Genomic DNA, 25,397 nt, shown 5'->3' with positions numbered 1-25,397 from the left:
CCTTCACATCCAAGCTATTACTGATTTTCCTGGCTGCCCATTAAAATATTATTGCATGAGTTCACACGATTCAAAATCATGCTGCAAGCTCAAAGGCAGGAGCAAGTCCATACTAACTGTGTGCCACACTCATTCTTCAGAACCTCCACTGGCTACATATTGCTTTTTGCATTGAATTCAGAGCACAGTCAATGGTTTATAGAGCACTGAAGCAATATTGTCCAGACTATTTAAGCAAAACATTTCTGTGCTTTAAGGACCAGAGGTTAGAGTATAGTACATTACCTGAATACCGGTTGGTTATGTGTATTATAAATACATGGGCGCAGATTCAAGTACTAAGGATTTATACTCGAAAGATTTATGTGGAAAAGGAAAAAGCCTTTAGACGCATTTAGATTGGCTTTGTTAAAATAATTAGCAAGATTTCTTTAAACGGAATTGGTAATGTTTAAAGGTGTGATAAAACGTGAAACAACTGTTAATAGGGATGATTTTAAGTGGTTTTCTTATAACTTTTATTGATTTGTATCACCCTTCTTTGAAAGCCCTAATGGAGTAGAGCAGAATGTTAATGCAAAGTGGTCTGACCAATCGAGCTTCAGGCATTTATCAATGATGATGAGGTTTGAAGAGAGGGAACATCAAATTCAGATTATTTCCTCTCCTGTAAATTGGGAGGGAAATGAGCTGCGAGAGATCATGACGTGTGCAGATTCCTTTTAGCTTTGACATAAGCGAAGGTTGTTACAAGTTTGCCAGAAGAGTACTGTTTGAGCATGGAGGTGAGGAGTTTGTTAAAGTGTTCTAGCAAAGCAGTAATCTGCCCCGAGAAACGGTTTATGTTAGGAGGCAGAGGATTTTCTTTTTGTTTGGTGTAATGGATACTGAAAGACGTTTGACATGGGGAAGATTAGTGCAGTTTTTGGCACTAGTTGCAATCCTTATTCAGGCAGTAACTCCTGTTAATGGACGATTTTGATTTTCCCTCTTTCCCCCTTGACTTTGTATCAGAACCTTAACAGATTTGTGTATTTCGGATCAGTCACACTGAACACCCTGACGGCTAGAGCAGTCGTCCTCGAAGTTGGGGAACTGGGTTTGAGTCCCCGTAGGGACGCTAAACAGCCTGTGATTCTGGGCAAATCACTTAATCTCCCCGTGCCAAACAAAATTATTGTGTCCGTCTGTAAAGCAACGTGTGCTCATGTAAAGCACTCGGATACCTTTGGGTTGAGTTCCCGCTATATAACACCCTCCCGCCCACCAAAACAAAAACCTCTGGAAAAGAGTCCAGTGTCCGTTCATCCACTAAGGCGGAGGAGCGTCGCCCCACTGCTGCAAAGCAGTTAAAGAAAGAACAAATACAACGATAATAACTCATGGTTATTATCATTGTGTTTGTTCCTGCTGCGCAGCATTGCGGGGTGGGCGGGGCTGCTCTGCTCTCACAGCAGTCAAGGATGGTTTACCAACTCCAAGTGCGCCATGACTGTCTGGCCAGCCCTCTCGGGCCGGTCAAACAGTCATGCGCACTTCGCATGTTCTCCATGCAAGCTGCATTACAGCCTGCGTGGAGAACATGCCCAGGCCCCCATTCTCTGGCTGAACGTTAATCCACAGCGCTCAGACCAATCACAACGCTGCATTGCAGCGATTGGCTTAGGGGAGGGAGCCTGGCTGCTTCCTGGGCCGGCCCCGGAGAAACAGATGACGTGAGAGAGAGAGCGGGTTCTGTGCCGGCCGCTACTGCTAATGTCTCAGCACCCAAATGAATGCAGGTTTTCTGAAGCCTAAAGATTGCAAAAGGTGGTTGCAAGTATTTTAATGGACTCCCTGACAACAAAGACCTCTTGATGTTGAATGGGGAACTGCCTAATCACCTTGTCATTTCCAGTGTGCCATCGCATTCATATTCGTAATACTCATTAAAGTGACTTTTTTTATTTTGTTTGCAATGCCAGTTAAGTGAATTACAAGAGGCTGGCACCAATTAGGGAAGCATGTTTATTTCTTTTTTTACAACAACCAAACTTTCCAGAATTCTTCTCCTGTCATTCCCCTCTTCGTTCTTAATTTCAAACTGGACAAAATAACAGAACGTTTACCTTGGCTTGAAAATACCATGATTAACAGATGTGAATAAAGAGCATTAATGTTAATCTGCGAGGGAAAGGAAGAGTTTCCACTCACCTCTTTTGCACTGTGGTTTGCCAAAACAGCAGCTCCAAATTTACCCTGCTTTGCGTATTGGCCATTGATGCTTCAAAAATAAAAGAAATAGACTCCATCACATGTTATAAACAATAAATCTTCTAATCACACAAACACTCACTGCTTCTCAGTGAGCCAGGTGAATACAATCCTTAGAGAGAGCAGATATTGCTCTACAACTAACACATGATCAAGGGCCAAACATGGATCAATGGAAAAGTTTCATTGCAGTTCTTGAATTACACCCTTCATCTGAACATTGTGTACAGTCATCATCGGTGCATTAGGTGACAAGTTTGCACCCAACTAAGTTAACTGCCCTGTCAGACAAACTATTTCAAACATATTTACCCAAAACGCTAATAAGTATTAAAACATAGCATCCATCTTTAAAACAGCAATCCCAGAGTACATTCATAAATATGTCTATATGTGACTAAAACAAGCTCAAGAGCTCTTACGAATTAGCCTAAACTCAGAGTAATAGCTGAAAAAATACATATTCACTAATATAACAAGGGTTGGCCATCGTGATAGGGTGCCATACTTAAATGCAGGCACAACAATGTGTGTTGTGATGTCAAAAGCCATAATCCTTTAATATAGGTGTATTAGTCCATAACCTTCAGAGCAGACATGTATAGCTGCGCTCACTTACTTCAGTCTCAGAACAAAAATTTCAGAGACTTTCATCAGTGTAATCCTAAACACATAAAAAAGAATTAGCAAAGCCTTTTCAATTGTTGGCTTTGTCAATGCCTTTGACCGATGACATGCAGCATCAGCAATAAAAAATATTTTTTTCTGACGTTGTGCAGCATCAGAAACATAAGGTCTACAGATGAGAAAGCTGGAACGAGTGTCATTACACTGATGCCGGCTGTAAATATCCGTGCGTGTGAATGTGTTATGACCTATGCACAAGCATGGGTCATCAAGGATGCACGCACATAGTAGGCAATGTGGGTGCCATTTTATGTATTTCATTTACAATTTCAAGATGGCAGACACCAGTAAATAAAAATGATTTTTTACATGTGCTAAGGCGCTTTTTGAAATCTGATCAGCACAGCAGCTTTTGGCAGCTGTAAGGCCCACAAAACATATGTGAAAAGAACTTGCATCATGAGGGGTGGTGAAGCTACGGAGGAATGGGTGGATGGGAGCACTGCAAAATAGACAGATGAGCAAGCCAAGCAGGAGGCTGAGGTTGTGTCAGTGGGAGGATATACATACATTTAAAAAAGAACAAGCATAAAAAAAGCCCAGGTGGAGTAAAAAAACAAAAAAAAATGGACGAACTGTGTTGGGAGGACAGGGGGGGGAGCAGCTCGGAGTGTTCTGGAGGAGCTGAGCTCACAAGCGAGAAAATAAGAAAACACATGAGCTCTACTGGAGTGCTTAAAGAACAAGCATTTGCAATGCAATAGGTCTCGCATTTACGAGAGTTTGAGCTATTGGCATTGTAAATGACAATGCCTTTTATTTACGTGTAGTTTTTAAAACAGATAAATAAAAGGCTTTATCATTTACAATGCAAACAGCTCCAACTCTCTCAAATGTGAGGCCTATTGCATTTCAAATGTATTTGGCACCTGTGCTATAAAAATAAACAAAAAGGGTTAGGAGGAGACCGTGCTGGTCACAGTATAATTTACATTGTTCTCATTGTATTCCACCACTTCCACTAAGACACAGTTCCATGCATTTGCCACTTTTTCTCTGAAAACATAACTTCTACTATAACCCTATAGTCTCTGGCCTCTAGGTCTAATTGGATTCCCAGAGTAGATTTAAAAAAATAAAATTACAGGTGAGTAACTGGTCCTTTCACCAGCCCCTACCCACCCTAGCTCGGCTCTCAGACTTTGTATCTGAGAAGCATTACACAAGGGGAGGTTTTACAGCAGCACACCCAACATGATAAATTGTTCTAGTGTTTTTAAACACTGCCAGCTGAGATGCATCACATATAATGAATACATAAATAATGCTACAGCGGGGAGAGTAGGAAAGGTCAGTGAAATGATGGATGAGCTTGGACCCCGTGGCATCACACCCAGTGGACTGTGGACATGCAGGGACCCCAGGTCATGAGAAGGCTCTGGTGACCTAGCACGGTCCTCGCTGCAAAGGCACATAACACGTGTGTCAGAAGCAGGAGCAGATGCGCAGCAGTCATCTGTTCGAGCTCTCCAAAGGTCTGTGTGTCCTCTTAAGAACAGAAGCATTTGCAATGCAATAGGTGTCGCATTACTGAAAGGTTGAGCTATTGGCTTTGCAAATATTAATGCAACACCAATAACTAAAACTTTTAGTAATGCGAGACCTATTGCATTGCAAACGCTTGTTTAATGAAAACCATTCCTGGTGTAGTAATGGGACTATACCTTAGGTTTTTAATTCTTCCATTAAGCCTGTTCGAAGGTCACACTTATTATCAGATTAGTTGACAGAGGAACAGGCAGAGTATGATTGCACAAGATCAAACAGTTTGTTAAAATTATGAGAATCTAGATTGTAATATACTAATGTTTGCTGCAAAGGCTATAAACTTTTTAGCAGCTTATGGGTGGATTCTAAATACCCACAATCTTGACCCAAAAAAAAGCCGAGGAATATGTTCAAAAAATGATTGCCCAAGAGCACACAATTTAGCCAAGCGGAAATGCTGGGATTAAAACCATGTCTCCTGTTTCCACAGTTTCCCAATAGCCCACTAAACCACAAATGGATGGCAATGACTCTTATGGCAGGACAAAGGGACTACTCTTTCAAGGAACTGACGCTGTGGCATGGGCCCTTCCCAGACTAAGAGTATAGTTTATATTTCCAGAATATTTAGGGAACATGGAAAAGGTGAGGTTGGACGTTAAGCATTCTAGTTCCCCAGACAACCTTACCCACAGGCTGACATCTTGTTCTGTTGTCTGCCCGACTCAGTGACTTGGCCATCTTGCTAGTGGTGATGGAATGCATCTGTTTCTAAGCTCCCCCAAAATGTTTACACAATAGGAAGAGACCGGGTAGACTGCAAGACCCTTCACTTGGGCCTTGCGGAGGTATGTGGTTAACCTGTGTGAGCATCTGAGGGCTCCCAACCTTCCTGCCAGAAAGTTCGAGTGTTTTGAGTTCTGCGCCACGCACACCCTTCGCCCTCTGCCTGCTGTTCCTGTTGTAAATACCCGGGAACCGTCAGTCTTCCTTCCTCTAAATCAGTGACCAGTGACATCGCGGATGGAGGGTTCTAAACCTCTCCAAGGAGTTATATTTGTATCACATGTGTAGTGATATTCTAATATCGCTGTTATCCAACACAAAAGTGGACCATTATGAACTCCAGAAGCATGATTGACTGATTCAATACTGCAAGGTTTTAAATATGTGACGTCAACTTTCACTAAGAGTTTTACAGCAGATGCATTAACCCACGGAGCTATCTCGCTGAAAGAGAATGACAGCAGGGCATTGCTGGACTCTGGGCACAGCCCACAAAGACCTGCCTCTCACTCACCTGGCGAACCTTCCTTAGGGGGGATGTCCTCAGAGCCGGAAGTGGCTGTCTCCAGGTCCGGAAGTGTCTGGTCAGAGCTGACCCTGAGCCCCAGGCTTGCACCCGCTCATGGGCTGCATCCACGGTGTCAGGGCGAGCTGCAAATAACACTGGAAGGTCGCAGTCCGAGGCGGAAGTGGGCAGGGAAGGTGTTGGTAAACACTGATCGCGGCTGTGACGTCCACAGGAGCACAGTAGAGGACTTAATTGCAAGGAACCTTTAGGGAAATGTGCAAACTAACAGGGGGGCGGGGGCGGCGGTGGCGAGGTGTGTGTGTGTGTGTGTGTGTGCACGCGCGCGCGTTAGGAAGCCGCGGATGCGGTGGGGGGGGGGGTCGGCAGCGGTGGGGTGTGTGCGCGCGCGTGTGTGTGTGTGTCTGTGTGTGCGTCTGCGCGTCCACAGACCCCGATCGCTGCGCGTGCCCCGGTCTGTCTCCCTTGGGAGGCAACTAGGCAACAATAGTACTCGTTGGCGGCAGCGCTTCGCGCTGCAACGCCAGCGAGACCTAAAAAGTTGTTCTCTGAATGTGAGCAGTGGAAGATACAAGTCATCCTTTAAGGGAGGTAGTAAAGAAGTAATGCTACAGGGGAGGGATAAACACAAACAAGCATTGGCATAGCCAATAGGTCTCGCCTTTGGGACCTTATAAGTGTTTAGCCATGCAACAGTTAATGTTGTTGCACCAAGGATATTGTGCTGGTTAACTAAACACTTATAAGGTCCCAAAGGGGATACCCATTGGCTATGCCAATGCTTGTTTGAAGATTGAAGAGATCCCAGCTGCCTCTCCAATAATAACGTGTTGCAGAAACCATACAAAACAAGCACTGACAAAGTCAAATGGCTGCCTGCCAACACCAGATCTACTTGCTTTGCCACTGCTTGTTATATTCTGATCTGTGAATAGGGCTTGTGTGCAGGCTAAAGCTGAAATGGAAATGTTGTTATTAGGATGCATACCACTGATATCAGAAACACTCCCACACAAAGCGTTCTGAAACTCAGCTTAAAAATATACATCTGTTCAAGACAGACCAAACTATTGTTCTTGACATGAAATCTTACTGATGATGCAGATCAATCATCTGCACGGAGTGACGCTTATTCTGAGATCTGTTTGCAGAGCAGACCTCCCCTAAAAACATGGCCCTGATCAGCATTTGTATTTACTAGACTTGCCAATTTAGAAGTTTATGCCTTGCCAGTGAAAGTAAACGTGGCCAAATGACGTCTGTTATTTGTTAAAAGTGTACTAATGACAGCACTATCACTCGTTTATTACTTCAATGAAAAGGTAAAATACCATATTATTAAAACAGCACAGCTTTACTAACTTGGGAAAACAATTATTTTCTCAAAAGCTCCGTTCTGGAACCGTTTACAAAAAAAGACTGGGGTCCTTATTCAATTCCAATTTCCTTGATTCTGGATCATAGAATGAAATTAACTCCATATTATTTCGCTTGGGTTAAATACACCAGTTTGTATTTACTGCACGTAAAAAAAAGCAGTATGGCAAAAGCCATACATGCAGAATTGCAGACTGAAATATGTTCTTCATGGTTACCACTTCTGAAATCATTATGCATCATTATGATGGGTAATCTCTCATTGCCTTCCCTTCTGTGGTGCTTAAGGGCTGTGAGCAGTCAACAGACTGACCCACTCCTTCAGCATGTAGTTTAACAGGCACAGCCTGGTTACTTTTGAAAAACAAGCCCGCGAGTGGTGAAAAAAGGCACAACTGGTGAATGGGGAGGAGTTGGTGAAAGGCACAATACGGGAGGGGAGGCAGGCAAGAATAAGCCAGCGAGTGGTGAGAGCGAGCACCAGGCAATCTGTTTTCAATTACCGCGCCCGCGTCTGAGCATGATAATTTAAAACAAATGGTGCCCGTGCGCGTAACCGCAAGCCTTAGGCTGCGGGCGGTTACATTGGCTGGGAAAGGCGGGACATGCGCCCGCCTTTAACCAATTGCGTGCTGTCTTTTTTTAAAGACACACGCAAACGCCAATTAAAATAATGCTGTAAAATCCACACAAGCATGAGCTTGTGAAAAGTGGAGTTCAGCTGTAAGAGGCCGTATTCTTAGAATAGTGCCTGCGCGCTGCGCTAAGACTCGACCTAAAAAGGAAGAAAACGAGTTCAATAAGAAGCAAGCCAATGAGTGACAAGAAAGCCACCCACTGGTAAGCAATGGGATGGTTTTAAGCCCACAGCATGTTTTTGGCGCGCTTTACAAAATGTGTTGATACAACAGACAGCTAAAAGGTGTCTTTATACAACAGACAGCTAAAAGATGTCTTTAAACAACAAACAGCTAAAAGATGTCTTTATGTGAGACCTAAAATGAGGACGATATTGAGGACAAGGGAGCCATCACCATAGCTCACCTTTTCTTTCTATGAAAATATACCCGGTCTCAACAGTATTTTTAAGCAGCCACTCGCCGGGAAGGGCAGGCAGAGGAAACAAGGAGCATACAAAAGAGGGAGATGCAAGAGGGTGGTGGCCAGGGGAATGGGGAGAGCAGGGGAGAAGGAGAGATTGACACAGGGAGATACGAGAGTGTGGAGGATGAGATGAATAAAGAGTGTAACAGAGAAGAATGACATGGCGAAAGAAAGATACAAGAAGCAGGAGGGAACAAGGAGAGACAAATGGAAGGAAAAAAGCAGGGGTCCATCAAGAGGGCAACAGTTGTAAGGTAGTTCCTCAGGCAGTTCAATGCAAGCACTTGAGTGGTGGTGGAAGGATACACCCAGTCAGTAGCATTAGGTGACAGATGAATACTCATACCCAAGGCATAAATGAAAAAAGTCACACGGAGATGCTTTATAATAATTGGTCGAAGAAGCTGAATAGTTAATAGGAACAGACCAAAAATTCACTCTATGTATATTCTAAGCAATAGGTCTGTTTGATAGTTGCACGGTCAAAACCCAGACATTAGAATAGGCACAAAAATACATTTATGCTTATTCTTGCATTTGTGTTTGGATCTAAGTGAATTCTTCAATTGTCAGGCTTAGGATAGCCCATATTGTAATTGTGCAACATGCAGTAAAGTCCCTAGGTGGCAACAAGACCCTTCATGCGCAGGCTTGCACTCTCCTCTATAGGTATCCAGGGCAATGCCAACTAGGGGTGGGCGGAATTTGCGTAGTCGCGCTACGCAAAGCTCCGCGAAATGGTAAAAAAATCTCCGCGAGCACGCAGAAATTCTGTGAAAACGCGGAATTGTGCTGGTTTGCAATGCTTTTTTCCTGTTCACGAACGCTGTTTGCGTGCTCGGGAGGAAATATCTTGCGAACACGCACTTTGAGAACGCGAACAAGCAAAAAATTCCGCAAAGCCGCGAAACGCAGAATTTTGGGTAATTCCGCATTCCCCGCGAAACGCAAATTTACCCTAATTCTGCAAATTCCACGAGCGGAACGGAATTTACCGCCCAGGCCTAATGGCATCACATGCGTCTTTTTTGGGTTACTTGCTCAGTTTCCTGCGGAGTGTTCCATTTGGCTCCTACAAGGTTCCTGAATGTTTGATCGCTTGAAGTCTTCTGACAGGGGCTTGGCTATCATTAGTGCAGTATGTGCTGCAGCACTAAGGCTCCAAATTGTGATGGCAGGCTGCGACCAGCTTGGGGCTTTTTCTTACTGTCCTACTGAACCAAAAGTAGAGCCGTTTACCTTCCTTGCATGGCTCTTGGCACCTTAGTTACACCCACTAGGTTCTAGAGTGGATAAGGATTTTTGGAGAGTGAGGAAATGGAACACGCTGATTCGGGATAGATGGAGAGATAATCTGATTTTGACACATTTTAGAAAGCCTGTCCGTAGTGGGAGGGTAGGAATATCACATTTCCTTGTTCTTAGAGTAAACGTGTTTGCTTTTATCACACCTGGATTTGGTTTTGGTGTGGTGTGCAATGCATCGTACATAAATCATAGTGGTATGCTTCACAGTGTATTCAGAGAAGATGCGCTCTCCTTCGGTCTCTCACAAGAGACAGTCAGGGCGTGGCGTCAAACGTGTGGACCACAATGTGATAACCGGGTGTCACGGGAGAACTCACACATCACGTAGCAAACACATGCATGTTAAAATCTTTGCCATGCTGGCCTGGACCAATTACAGATCGGAGATGGATCACACAACCAAAGGGGCTGTGATCTATTCAAAGACTTGCTGAAGTCTGAAGAATGAATGTTAAACTTTGCAGCCACGTTCCAGAAAGAGATGAAAAACGCAAAGAAACGGATTGGAACATCATAATAATCAGCTTCCTACCCATCCTCATTTAAGCATCCATACATATCTTGGCCTAAAGAATCCTAGAAACATACCACTACAGACTATGCCGTTTACTATAGTCTGGCTATAGGACAGCTATATGTGCACTTACCAGTGTTCTCAACATGTAGGCAGCCCTCTTTTGCAGTACAGTCTTTACAACATGGACGTTACCACGCGTTACATTTCCAGCGCAGCATGTACCATTCAAATAAGTATCATGCATGCCATTTTCTGGTACTTTACAACATGGGACTTTACCATGCATGTGTTTGGAATTGCATTTTAATAAGGGAATTCGGGGAAGTAAGGGGTCTACAGGGTTTAAGGTTCAGGGATGGGTAAAGGTTCATAGATGGGTAAGGGTACAGGGTTGTATGGTTCAGAGATGGTTAGAGTATAGTTAATAAGGCATAGTTAGGTTATTTCATAGCTCAGGGATAAGTAAGGGGACGGATTAGTAAGTGTTTAGAGATGGGCAAGGGTATGGGGTTGTACGGGTGTTTAGGGCTCAGGGATGGGTAAGGGTAGGAGGTAGAAAAGGGTTAGGGCAAAGTTGCCAAGGGACGTCTGATTTTCTTTTGTTTCACTAATAACGTTGGCGCTGTTTGATGAAACTTCACAACACTTTCCAAAAACAAAGTTATCCACCTTGAAAGTTTCGGGCCCAAGAAAAAGGAAGAGGGTCCCAAAACACCTTTTCCCCTTTGCAATTTCCATGGGAAAAATTAGATGATGCAGAAAAAACGTCTTAACAGAATTACACCAAATGTGACAGAAAGCTAGACCTGAATTGCGAATGTCAACCTTTTGATGCATTAGAAATGGTCTTTTTCCGTTCGCAAATGGGCTGATTTGGGGCCCCATGCATCAAACAAAGAACCGGTCGCAAACGGGCAGATTCTCAGAATCTGCCCCTTTGCGACCGGTATTTTTGCATTTGGGATGCATCATCCCAAATGCAAAAATCGCAATTTAAGGAATCTCAAAATTGCGATTACTTAAATTGCGACTGCATTTAAGGAATTCCAAATTGAGATTCCTTAAATGCAATGCATTAAAGTAAACATTAGCGATTTCGCTAATAGGGTGCGCAAATTACCATGAAGTTGAACTTCATGGTAATTTGCAAAACCTTTGAAAAAAGCACTTTTGTGCATTTTTCAAAGTTTCATGTTGCGCACACATATGCCCTTAAGGCATGTGTGCGCGCAACATATGTGCACAAGTCAATTCCAGGGGTGCAACAGGGTGTCCTTTTGACACACTTGCACCCTGAAATTGCATGCGCAATTTGCGAGAACCTATTGGTACACGCAAATTGCGCTTGCAATTTCCCATTCATTCCTATGGGCCTGTAGGCCCATAGATATGAATGGGAAGCTATTCCTTATTTGCGACTCGTAATTTTCGAGTTGCAAATAAGGAATGTGTAGGAATCGCTATTATTATGGCAATTCCTACATGCATGGGATTTTGCGAGTCCTTAATTGCGAATCCTTAATATTCGCAATTAAGGACTCGCAAAATCCTAGCTTGATGCATGTGCCAGTTGGTGAATTGGCCCACTTGCGAATGGAAAATGGCCTGATGCATGGGTCCCTAATATTACAAAACAAGCATTTTCAATGCAATAGGTCTCGCACTTTTTGTTAAAGTTAGAGCTATTGACTAGTAAGTAGCAATGTTTTTTGCATATACATTTTTTTTCTGATATATATTTACCGCGTGGTATTATGCATTTAAATGTTTATTTAAATATTTTCAGTTTAAAAGTTTTCATTATAGAGATGGATAATGTTGCCTATTTTGTTGTCTTTTCGTTTTTCTATGAATGCCAAATAAACCCGGTTATAAAATATTGAAGCCTAAACTGAATGTTAATGCCAATTTAACCAGCCAAACTTGATGTCCCTGTAACGTAGCCTTGTGAAACAGGCACCTATCGCTTGACATGTGTGCGAAACTGGTGCCCACAGAGATGGGCTCTTGACATATTCAGCTTTGTGTTTGCTTTAATTGGAAATTAATAGTTGGGGGTTGCTATGGAAATTACACCTTTGGTTGCAGACAGCAAGCCCAGTTTTTTGTGCAACAGACACTAGTGGTACTGTTTGTCCTTGCTGACCTTGGAAGCTCAAAACCCTCGAGGAGGAAGGGAGATGCTTTACTTTTATATTTTGAAATGAGGCAGTAAGTTCTGTGCTAATTGCCTCTACACGGTTTTACGGGTTGATAAAGCAACACTGGAGAAGAGCATGCTATCCTAGCCTTTTAGTAGAAATAAACGGATTTATGATAAAATGTTGTTTGACTGATGTGACTGTGGGGAATGCCATTATCTTTCCTTTGGAGTACAACATAGCTCCATAGCCATGTGTCATTCTATGCACAGCCCCTGCATTTATGGTGTTTGCAGCACTGCATTTCTGTGCATAGTTGGGGCAAATGCAAAGCTGTGCTCAGGTGGGACACTTTCAAACTGCAGTGCAAAGTTGTGAATAGATGTGAGAAATACGAAATGCAATGCAAAGCTGTAAGCGGGTGGGGTATTTTGTGAGAAATACAAAATGCAATGGAAATCTGTGCACAGGTGGGACATTTTGTGCTAAATATGAAATGCAATGCAAAGTTGTGCGCAGTTGCAACATTTTCAAACTGCAGAGCAAAACTGTGTATAGGTGTGAGAAATACGACATGCAATGCAAAGTTTTTGTAGATTTGGGACAAATACCAAACAATGTGATGAGCCCTCATCAGGAACCCCAAGCGACTTAATAAATGCAATTAAAACCTTTACAGGAAACGGCTGCCTGATCAGATGCTCTTGAGTGGCCGAGGATAGTCTGTCATGCTGAACAAATCTTACACGTGTCATTGAATATATTGTGCTTATTCACATAAGCAATGTGTTTTCAATACGCGTGTTTGCTTTAAGCAATATCTCATGCAGCACATTTAGCCGGAATTGCTCGTTAAAATATTTACTGCATCATATTTGTGAAATAAAGGTGAAATATGTATGTTGCTGCAATTACTTACATAAATGTCAGAGTTTAATGCTGTTATGATCGGCGGCTGTTTCAAGTATAGCACCACCCTCTACGTTCATCACACCTCTAAAGTGCTGTTTAACAACACTTGAGCAGCGCATGGGCACAGCTGCCGCTGGCTCGTCTCCTTAGGGGCATTCTTGTTATTAGTCAGCCCCCATGCGTGATGGGCGTGCATTAAAGAAGAGACTCTCCCCAATTGACTTGAAGTCATACACCAACAGGCTAGGTTGCTTCTCTATGCAGGACATACTAGGAGAGGGGAGGAGGCACCCGAGGAGACGAGCTAACAGCACATCTGCAAGCGCTGCTGGAGTGTTTTTAAAAGGCACTTTTCCTGCAATAAACAAGACCAGCTACTCACCGGTACTGCAATATAGCGGAACAAGCGCGTGTCTGCCTTGTAGTGTGAGCGCGTGGTGGGAGCGCAAGAGCCAGAAAGGAGACGTCATGCGGGCGCGCACATGTACTGAAAGTCAAAATGAAGTGCGCGCTGAGAGCCCGTAAAACGGAAAGGAGACGCCATGCGCGTACACATCACCTGTCCGTGCGCCCACATGGTTGGTCTCCCTTCGCTAGCAAAACCGACAACAATTGGACTCGCCAAGGTGAAACAGCACATGCGCTGCGTTTGCTAGGCGAGACCTAAAAAGGGATATCTACCACCACGGGGTAAAGTCCATGCACACAAAGACATTGCATGCAGGGACCACACAGTGCAACTATTGCCCTCACAATCACTTAGACACATCCCTCGAAATGTACTTAGTGGTGGCTACCAGTTAAATAAAAAAATATAGTGGGGCGCAATGGCGCCAAACTCGCCATAAATGCTTCTCTTCTCCTCCCTGGTGTTCCACGAACAGAAATGGAAGGACTTCCTTCCTGCTCAGTGAATGTGAACCCAACCAATCCTGGAGCTGCTCTCATCCGCTTGAGAACAGCTCCAGGAATGGTGGGAGTAAGCAAACCCAGCACTCATTTTGAGGCTGGGGGGCCTTTGCCAGCAATCTCCAGGTTGTGACTCTACAATGCGCATGTCGGGCTGGCCGTAGGAAGCCAGCTGTCCAACCCGACATGCGCACTGCAAGGGGCAGCAGTAATCCTGCAATAGCAGGATTCATCCCCACCCCCTGCCTCGTGCTGGTGCTGTATACAGCACGAGCTGGTGGCAAAATAAAATGGCATTAATATGCCATTTTATGTATGTGTGTTTGCTGCGCTCGCAGCAGGCGGGGCGATGCTCCTCTGCTCTTGTGGAATTGCCACCGATGAATGTACTCTCAAATGTGGTGGCTATCCTGCTCTAGCACAAGCACACTGCTCACGCACAGGTACACCTCTCACTAGAGCAGAGTTTGGACAGATGGTGGCATATGAGATACAGGTCGAGTATCTGGTGCATCGGGCCATTAGTGTAATTCAAAGCTCTTGAAGTATGCTAAACTGAAGCCTGAATATCCCCTGAAATTATCTAATCTCCCATTACCCACATTTGGACTAGCACTGCAGACTATGCATGTCTACTCTTTATTGACTTTTTTGGCCTCAAAACACAGTCCCACTTGCCTTTTAAAAACAAGATGGTGGTTTTCTTTGCGGTTCAAGCACCTGCTAAAAGAAGTAAAGAAAGAAATAAAGAAAATCTTTGAAGAAATCATGCCAAATAAATGTGGAAGGCATGCGAGATGGTGGCATGTTATTGAAGCATGCAACTGAGATGCCTGATGCTTAGCATAAAACAATTGTGGTCCAGTAGCAATGGCAGCGGAGCTGCTGGTACTCTCGCCATTCAAGTAGCACTAATCTGCATTTGCAGAGGGGCTACTGGGGAATGAACAAAAGGAAATATGTCCAGAGGCTGGACTTCTCTGGATGCAGAGTAACAAAGAGTAAGCAGATCAAATACTGTTACTCGGACTACCCAACATCCTAAAGACCAGCAATGGTCTACAAAGCATAGCAGAACATTGGCAACAGAGCCAATGGCTGAAGAGGGCTGGTCCACTGCCCAACTGTACATATGCTATTCTGAAGGTCTGAAATAACATGTGAACACCACTCTGGTTAATGAATAACTGAAAAGGGCTTATGTAAAGCCCATTTTCCTTAAGCAAGATTCTGAATTATTTTTAGGAAAGCATGAGGCTGTTGAGATGGCTTAAAACAGCATTTTGATGTGACCTGGAACACACTGAAATAGATAGGAGCACATGGAACAGGAGCGCAGAGGGTCTTTGGTTCATACACATAAAACATACAGCAAAGTTCCAAGAGTATCACATTTTTGCATAAAAGACATGGAACAAGTGTGGTACTGCAGGACCAGTGCAAGTTCCCTTTAAAAGAATTGAACAAATGGTGTACTGCAGGGCCAGCCAGTGTAATATTCCTTCTAAGACATGGAACAAATATGCTACTGCAGGGCAAATTAGTGCAAGCTTCCTTCAAAGACATGGAAGAAATGTGGTACTACTGGGCCAGTGCAAGCTTCATTCAAAGACATGGAACAAATGTGTCTCTACAGTCCCACTGCAAGCTTGCTTCAAAGACATGGAACAAGTGTGGCACTGGGCAGCACCAATCGCCTCCCACAGATACAACGCACGAACAACATTTCAGATCTGGTACAAGTATAAGGACCATCACTGGGCAGAATGAGTGCAAGCTTGACTCACATACATAGCAAGATTTCCAAGCACAAAACAGGTACAGCACCAGGCATGAGAACATGATTCACTCACAGCCATAGAACACATACTGACCATGTTCAGAAACAATGCAAGCTTTCCTCGCATGCACTGAACCTGGGCAGTATCTTCAGCCTGTGTGTAAGCACAAACACACACAATGTGCAGCATTTAGCAGCAGTGTAAATTCCACTCACACGAAGCACAGGTACAAGATGATCATCAGCAGTGCAAGATAAGGTCTCACACACAAAACAGGCAGCACACTGGCTGTAGCATCTAAGCTTATTTCAGGAACAAAATACACATATTTAAGTACAAACATGGGTGAGTCAGATGATATGCTTTGTTTCAACTCGAAGTCCTTTTGAGCCCTTGCGCCCAAAATGAGATGAGCTTACTTGTGGCTACTGTCTGCCACACAAACTCTAACCTCATGCACCAAGAATGAAAGACAAAGCATTAGACTTTGATGTCAAACAGGAGAAGGAAAGGGGACCAATCTGGTGGCTGAATTGTGAGATCAGAAAACCTGAGATCAATTGTGTGATCCTAGGCAATTATTTTCTATTGTTTTATTATTTATTATGAGAAAACCTTGAACTGCATGAGAATGTGTGCTTTACAAAAATCTCTTGTATTTGACGTAATTGACTCTCTCTGGTGTTGTTGTCCACCCCAGCTGTCTGTGCTCGAATTACTGCTATTTGAGGAGTTTTTTCTTTGATTATCATCTGATGAGTTCACGTCCTGTGTAGGGCAGTAATCCTCTTTCAGGTAAGGATAGATTTTTTTCTTTACTAAACTTTGCGATATCTTTTTGAAGTTTCGTGACCCTCTTTTTAATCAAATAGTCTTTATTCTCAACTATCTCATTGTTGATTTCAGCCAGCCTGATCTTAAAAGCCTTGATGGTAATGCTGGCTTTTAGGGCTCCTTCGGCCACCGTAATTTTGATGAACAGGTTGTCTGCTAACCGTTTTTATAGTCAATACCAGCCAGTCCCTAGTGCATTTCCAGGCGACTAGGGACCATTCCTCCTTGAATTGTTTATCTTCCAAGAAGATCCTTGGCACATTGGTGACAATAAGGCCGTTCGGGGCTATGTTGACCGTAGGTACTCAGTCATTATTGCACCATGCATAATGATATTCATAATTGTAATTTCATTGCAATGATGGTATTCCAATCACTGGTTTGGTTGCTGGATGATGCCGCCCCACCTGGGTCCAAAAGCGACAGGGTTCTGAGGATTTCCGAAACGAGATAGTCGCTGAAGGAGAGACCTTGATTGTTCTCCATAATAATACTTCTGAGCTGAATATAGCATTGGAGAGAAAGGTGGAGCACAACGAGTTGCTCCCTTGTATTCAATGGAAATTCCTACTGAAATGTAGATGGGTAAAGTCGGTTCCACTGCTGAGCCGCCATGCGATCAGTTCTTCAAACAGGAGTTTTTTTATCCAGGTCCTGCACACGTATCATGCTATCCCCGTTTCTGCAACTCGGACAAGTTCAAACATATACCGCAACAATGCAGTTGCATCCACCCACTATCTTTGTGGGTATGAATCTTGTATTGTGTTCTCATTGGGCTACTCAATGGAGGTGCAGATAGAATTTTGCACTCATTGTGTCTCCACGCTGGACTCCTCAATGAATTTGAAATTGGAGCAATTCACGCATTTTGGACTAACACGGATAATTGTAGTATTTGCCGCTAAGAGCACAACGGATTTCTCAAGCCTGACATTACTTGACCTTTTTAACTACTCACACACTACGCCAAACCACACTGGAGTTTCCTGGCATTTCAATAGATGAAAACAGGATAAGGAACAATACAGGGGGCAGAATTTGGTGCCCCATTTGGGCATAAGTTGCTGATCTTCGTTGCCTGACCCACATTGAGTTCATAACTTTCACAGATAATCGTCGCGGGGTTTCTGTTCCTAACACAATTTTAAAACCTTCTTTACCATCATTTTATTTCCGGTCACAACAACACTAGGTCAATCGGACTTGGTGTTTACTTGCAAAACTGTTTACTTATTCATTGCGTCACTGTCAGAACCAGCATTGCGGTAGTGCTAGAGTTGGAAAATTCCTCTATTCACTTTTGGGTCCTGATGAATTGCCATTAGACCCGTTAGGGGCTATCTTAGGCTAGAAACATGTTGACCTCCCACACCACACACACCCTCTGAGACCATTGCATCCAGGTAGGGCCGACTGTTTTTTAGCTAGCCTAGTGCACCCTGGGAATACAATTTAGACTATAGGGCTGCCCAGAACCTATTTTAATCATCACCTCACACTCACTCCACTACCTAATCCACACAACCGCATGCACCTTACGGCTTCATCAACAAAAGATCTCCGCTAAGGAGCCCCTTCGCGGGTGCCCATCGGGCATTGCAGCACCAGCCCGACGAGGAGCATGCCCAATGATGAAGCATGACATTTTCGGGGTGTGTGAAGGCACTTTATCACAGACCTGAACATCCCCACCTTCACTTAGAACTGCACACTAGTTTGCTATACCAGTTCTCGTTTAGGAGTACCTGTGCAAGACCTGGATAAAAAAAACTCCTAGTTTCTCTTGCTTAAAGACCATATTTAAAAACTATCACCTTTAATAAACATCTCTCAATGCAGTGATATAATCTGATGTACTAAGGTGAAATGTTTATCAAAGAAATATGTTTTGAATTTTGAAGACACTTTTGCTGCATAATTTCCAAGCCAAAAGTCTCATGGCTCAGCTTGTACCTGGGCTCTTAGGGAAAAGAGACACTCTTAAAGCCAAGACAGACCCTTAACTCGGTTCTCGCTGTGAATATATTGGCTTGCAAACATGTCTAATACAGTACTGTGTATAACAGCTACTCAAGTTCCCCCTCTCTCCCTATCTCACTCTGGGGAAGCTACTTATTGTTTTCCGAGATCCTGGCTTGTTTCCATGGGTCACAGAAAGATAACTTTTCCTAATTCTGGTTATAGTAAAGAGGAATTATGAATTGGCAACCCTAAAAAGTTGTTTAAAGTTACCTGCGGCGGCGGATCCTCCGTAATGGTGGAGGAGCGTCGCCCCACTGGCTCAGATCCAGCAGCTGAAAAGTAAAACTATTTTTTATTATCGTTTTATTTTTCAGCTATTGGTTGAGCCGGCGTGTGCAGGGAAGGGAGGGGCCATGGGAAGGGTAGGAGGAGTGGTCTGTGCACTTCCAAGTGTGCATGTTAGTTTGGCCGGCCATCTTAGGCTGGTCAAACTGACATGTGCACAAAGGTATCCCCATCCAAGCTGTATTGCACAGCCAGGTTGGAGAAAAAGCACAGACTCCCTAGCCCTGAGCGAGCATTAATCCAGCTCGCTCAGGCCAATCTCCACGCTGCTCTCATGCTTGAGAGCAACGCAGGCAATGGATGGGGAGTCGTGATGCCAGGAACTAGAAGAAGAGGAGCACGAGGTGGCCGGCAGCACCAGGTTAGTCTTTTATTATTATTTTTTTATTAACGCCCCTGTGAGCTCACCCCATCCACCCGCCTCACCACTCTATATCTGCGTCAGTCACCACTGGTTACCTGTGCATGTTTTTTTTAGCAATAGAATGAAACAAAATGCTCAAATCATTCATTTTCTTAGTTAGGACTCGGTTCTCAATAGGTCTAAGTTATTTTATTAACTGCATTGTCTGCCCTCCACCTGTAAGGAAGAATGCAGTGATTACTGTGACTATCTTGTCGTCCGACGTCACCAAGCATCATGGGCATAACTACTTCTTTAACCTCTGCTGGCATCAAAATAAATCAAAACAACTTGGTGATGCCTATATGACAAATTTTCAGGTCTCCCTGCCTGCACGTTTGGGGGTGGGCACCTCGGGACATAGCAGGAGCCAGCACTGGAGGATGGGGCCACCAAGGCCATTAATGGCTCACCATTAAATGTATAGCTGGGGCCCGGGGGATTGGGTCCTCAGGCGGAAATTGGAACTGGAGGGGGCTGCGTGGCCACCCCCTTATTATAATATTGGTTTGGGAAACGGGGAATAGTGTCCACTGGACCAAAATCGCCTGGCGAGGGGCGCCACTTGCCCCCCCGCATCCAAATGTTATTGCTACATAATCCCCCAAGCACCTGGCCCACTTGGGGGGCATAAAAAAAAAAACACAAGCGCATTAGCCCCACCACCATGCCTAGGCGGGTCAGGGTATTCCTACCCTGCTCCAGTCTATTCAATTTTTTCAAGGTTTTTTTTGGGACGAAGGCTGACTCTCGAATCCCAATATGGCAGCCAACACTGGTTGAAGTGGTGGCAGCCAATCAGATCTCATCCTGAGATCTGTCGGATCCCTGGCGGTACCGCGTCCCTAGATATACATAAACCTTTTTTTTTTTTTAATAACTCCAATCCTACAGAACGGATTTACCCCAAATTACAAAAAAAGCTCTTTCTGGCCCAAGAGATCGCTTTCTGCTAAGTGGTTCGCGTCTAAAATCCCTTTGCGAAATTGCATGAGGAAAATGCATTTTGGGACCCCCCCCTTTTTCTAGGCCCCACTTGATGAATCACCCCGAAACTTTCTAGTCTTCAGCTGAAGTGATTGGCATACTAGTTTTGAACATTTCAGGAAGATTTGTCAAACCACGCCAAGGCTATTAGCAAAACAAAAAACACTTCATCTATGGTAAGTAGGTCCTATCTATAACTACCAACTGGCGACCGCCAGTAAAGTGTGTTTGTATGTTTTTTTGTTTTGCCAGTAACTTTTGCGTCGCTTTACGAATCTCCACGAAATTTTCAAAAAACTTCCCCTTTTGGTTTAGCAGCTGGTTGAGCCAACGTGTTAATAGTTTTGGAGTGATCTGTCAAGAGGGGGCAGAGAAAAAAGGGGGGTACCAAAACGCGTTTTCCCCATGGTAAGTCTATTGGGAGTTTTCATTTAAACAGGACTACAGCCCGAACTGCTGAATGGAATTACACCAAATTTGACAGAAAGCTAGATGTTGGTCCAGAAAGCGTGCTTTTTGTGATTTGGTCAATTAGTTCTAGAGATATCGATCTTTAAAAATATATAGATATCTGGGGATGCAAATCCTTGCAGTGGACTCAGGAATCCTACTAAAATTTGATTGGCTGCCAACACTTCAACCAGGAAGTTTTGGCAGCCATCTTGAGGCTCGGCTTGAAGCAGAGTACCAGAAAAAAAGTTTTACAAAACTAGAAACCAAAAGGGGGCATGGTAGAAATACCCTGAACCTCCAGATATTGTGGGGGGTCTTATTTTTGATGAGGACTGCAGGAGGAGCCCAGTATTGCTCCTACCTCACAGGAATAATTTGATTTTGCTCCTGCCAAAAGGGAGCAATTCTATGTTTACCTGCCCGTGCGAGCGGGGCAGGGAAAATCTTCTGGGCTTTATCAGAACAGGGTCTGCTAATAACTGTGACACTGTTTGTCAAATATGAACAAATCTTTGCAGAAAAGTGTTCTTTTCTGCTTAGATATTTCATGGAAAGTTATGGGGTGATCAGTCAAGTGAGGGTGGGACAAGAAAAAGCAGGGGGGGGGGGGGCAATAGAAAAGGGTGAGTCCTGGAAGGCAAAATACCCATGAATTTTGTTTATTAAGGGCTACAGCGAAAACGGCTGAATGGAATTACACCGTACTTGTCAGAAATCTAGATTTTGGTCCAGAAAGCGTGCTTTGTGATTAGGTGTAAATCCATTTAGTAGTTCTTGAGAAAATTAAGGTTAAAAAAATCTGTATATCTGGACGGCTGGGTTCGCAAGTCCAGAGGTTGCGCAAATTAAAACATGGAGCCATCCAATTGGTTGAGGAGGCATTTTTCCCTGTCAGCTGTCACGCCCCCGCAAGACCAAGAGACTCCCACGAGTCCAGTGGAAGTTTACGCTTTGATTGGCTGGCCACAACATAAAAAATATATATTGCAGACACCATTTCAGGGCACGAGGACTCTATCCCGTTATAGTTACGGTGGCTACTGTAGTTCCCCAATAGTGAGCAGTGGAAGAACAGAAGTAATGGAACGATGCTCCAGGAGAGGGACAGATGGATAAGGCAAGCCATCGAATAAGAAGCAGTCAAATGAGAGTGACAGTAAAGCCAACCTTGGTAAGCTCCCGCAATAGGTCTTTTGCAACCAGACAGCTATGCTGTCCTTTAGACTTGATCTAAAGACACCGCCTTAACTTACAAGTCAGGAGTTTCTCAAAATTTTTGAAAGAATCACAACTTCACACTTATCTTAAAGTTAAGGCTATTGATGGTTAACCCAATAAATATTGACAATTAACATTCAAGTAAACAGGATTTGCCAAATCTCTAAAACATTTACCATTGGGAAAAGGGCTGCACAACGTAATCAAACCAGCTTCACCATATGGTAATTTTAATTAATCTAATTGTCTAAGCCCAATAGTAGCCCAAGACCACTTACTCCATCTCATCTCGCACCAACAGTTAAATTCTATTTTACCATTCCGCTTTATAATAATCAGATTGGAATAATACATTGATCAGATGCTTTTGGCACCTACCCATGACATACATTTTACTTCATAACAGACAGCCTGAACCACGGATTCCAAAGGGGTCGAGAATAGGAGTTTTAAACATCCACTTTCCACTACAGCCCAAGGAATCCTGCTATTCAAGGCAAACACGCCACACCATATAAAAATCAGAAACAAATACCACCAAAGGCCTTAAGGGGGCCACTGAAACACCAAGGTATGCCTGATCAAACTTCAATAATCCAAAAATAAAGGCGGGAGTGGGAGTTGAAAGAGAATTTGCCCTATTGAAACTGGTTCAGAAACGATGTGTTTCTCTATATCCCACACTGTCTAATATTTCCGGCAGCTTCTGGTTCTACTTTGAAAGTTGGTAAAAATTGTTGAGGGAATGCTATACCCAAGTCATCCAGGTAAAACAAACAGAAATAGAGTCATAGTAGTACATCCGTACAAAAGTTTCAAATCAGACATATCTTTGAATATAGCACAGATAGGAGCATCTCTTCAATACCAAGATCTCCAGAACTGTTCACAAAAAAGCCACTCGACATTACAGAATGAAAAACCTACACATATACTCAGCAGAGAAGGTAGTAAATCATATTTACAAAGCAGTCTCAAAAGATCAGGCCTTATTGCATCTCAGTCACTGTGCATTGAATTAGAGGCCTAGAGGAGGAGCCAGCAGTTGATATTTCACTATGAGAGGGTAATAAAGTGGGAGGGCAGAATCATCTATCTACCAACCGCTTAAAGCTCTAACCTGTCAACAGAGCATTTGTATGCTGCATAATACCACTATATACAGAGTTTATGCTCTAATAGAAAGATAGGATAAAAGATCACATATCTGAAAGGAAGTAACTGGCATGTGAAACTAGAAATGTTTAGCTGCAGTCTCACAGCCTAGCATTAAAAGAGACATAATGCATGTTTTCTCATGTGATAGATAGGGTATGCATGGGGGGGATACCCCAAGTAACCCAGTCTCTTCAACAATCCCTTCACATGCATCCCTACAATATTTCATTTTTGTTCCTTTGTGAAACATCGCAAAATAGGGTTGTGAATTGCAATATCTCCTTTATTGCCCCTATAGAGAACACACACACCCCCAACCCCCCTGCAGCCCACTCCTTTCTGGCTATCTGGCAGTGCAGGCAGTGGGCAAAGTGTAGGGATAGAGATGAATGATGAGACTTGCATGACATCTTGGGATGCTGGTTTGTACCCTAGCCCTTCAAGAACGGATTGCACAGGATGAACCTGAAGTAAACTGGTGCTGTGATAGTCGGAAGGCCTAGGGCCCATTGAACAACATTTCAATTACGGAATTGTATGCTCCACTAAGGTCACATATCAAGCTATGCAAATATAATACCTGCACTGTTCATGGCTTTGTACATAGAATCCCAAGTGACTTCACAAATGATATCAAAGCCCTATGAACAGAACACCTGTGTGTAGTTTCTATGAATGTGGCACTGCCCTGTGGGTATGGCAAAGATAATTTGGGTAGGTGTCCTTCTTGACCCTGTATTCTTTCAATCTGTTTAAAATACTTCATCTTTTGAAATTTGGTATTTAAGTTTCCTCCTTTTCCTTTCAGCTCTCAAATATCTCAAACTTTCCCTCACCATATCAAACGAGTTGGTTACAGAAGGAGACCTCACTTACAAACTCATCTCAATTTACATCCTCATAGCGAAGCCCAATCTCTGGTCCAGTGCTACCTCATGCAAGCAGCTACCTTACAGAACCACCACAAATGGGCACATGCCAGCACCAGATTGCAACAAATGTTTCATGGGAGAAAATGTGACCCCCAAATGACAAAATTACTTTGCATGACCCAAATATTACTTTGTATGTTGCTAGGCAAATCTTTGCACTGGAGATGCCATTCTCTAACTCTGCAGCTGACCTGGTCACTTTGCAGCTGACCTTGTTCCACGAGGACAAATAGAAACCACACATATATCCTGACATTGGTTCGCCCCCCAGTTCATTTAAAAGCCCAAGTGATATTAACATTTGAAAATAAACAAAAACACTGCCTACACAAAAAGCTTAGTCACAAAGAAAAAAGAACCAGAGTATTTACATTTTTAACAGTTTAGTTACCTCATCTGTATGGAACAAAAGCAAGTTCTACCTTGTGAATTGTCTTCAGATCTGGAACACTAACCACAAAGTTCAACTCTGCAAAAATAACCAGAGTTTAAACTCTGAAATATTTCCTTAACAGCCAAAGGCCCTAAAGTGTTTCTCTGCTAACACCTGCTGTTCAGATATTCATCTATCGATAATAGGTTTCATAAGGACATAATCTCCTTTGCAATATTATTCTCAAATAAAGGCCAAGATTGGCTTTTGTCCCTCATTTGTATCTCACGTACAAAGGGTACCTGTTTGAGAATTCATGAACAAGGCTATGTAGGGCATCTTTGTGAAGTAGAGGTGCTGTGAAGATTTGAACACCTTTGCCGTCTAAATCTTGCTATACCACGTAAATCTTTACATTAAAAGGATTTTTAAGTTGCCCATTTTGGCTTCTTAGTATTAAAATATTTTGGAAAATTGGTCCATTGGATTGTCTGCACAAGCAGTACATTTCACTTCTATCTCCCTGTCTTCTCAGCTCTCACTCAAGTTGTAAGGCGGGTCAAGCTAATGTTGAACTTTTGGAAGGACATGAGTATTATCTTTTTTTTATTTTTATTCTTGACCATATCCGATTTCTTTACCTAAAGCTGATTGGCCTTTTGTAATAGCTCGATAGACAGTAAGGTGGGCTCCCCAATGTTCATTCCAAGCAATGGTAATTCTTTAATTGCTGAGGTGCTGCATGAGTTGTTGACATTCGTATGTCCTCTTAGACCAGACTCTGTAAGAGGTACAGCCTCCAGAATCACCTCAAAGCACATTTGTAGGGGCTTTTACAGCCTTCCATCATTATATTCTGGGATTATCCGACCAGGACAGGTGTCTGTATTTAATAGTTGGAGATCTTTTGCATTTTTTTGCTGCAAGGACATGAAAATCA

General features: G+C 43.3%; 1 protein-coding gene across 3 annotated transcripts in view; it reads right to left on the bottom strand.

Moving 5' to 3' along the window:
* FKBP15 (FKBP prolyl isomerase family member 15) overlaps positions 1–25,397 on the bottom strand; it is a 371,570-nt gene that overhangs the window by 260,020 nt on the left and 86,153 nt on the right. For all 3 annotated transcript variants that reach the window (XM_085610375.1, XM_085610359.1, XM_085610368.1), the window contains exon 4: positions 2,194–2,263. In XM_085610375.1, coding sequence (XP_085466501.1) covers positions 2,194–2,263 — 70 coding nt within the window. The remainder of the gene's footprint in view (positions 1–2,193; positions 2,264–25,397) is intronic.

This window comes from Triturus cristatus, chromosome 1_2 (genome assembly GCF_964204655.1).
Source record: "Triturus cristatus chromosome 1_2, aTriCri1.1, whole genome shotgun sequence".
Classification (NCBI taxonomy): domain Eukaryota; kingdom Metazoa; phylum Chordata; class Amphibia; order Caudata; family Salamandridae; genus Triturus; species Triturus cristatus.
This window is presented reverse-complemented; position numbering and strand designations above follow the sequence as displayed.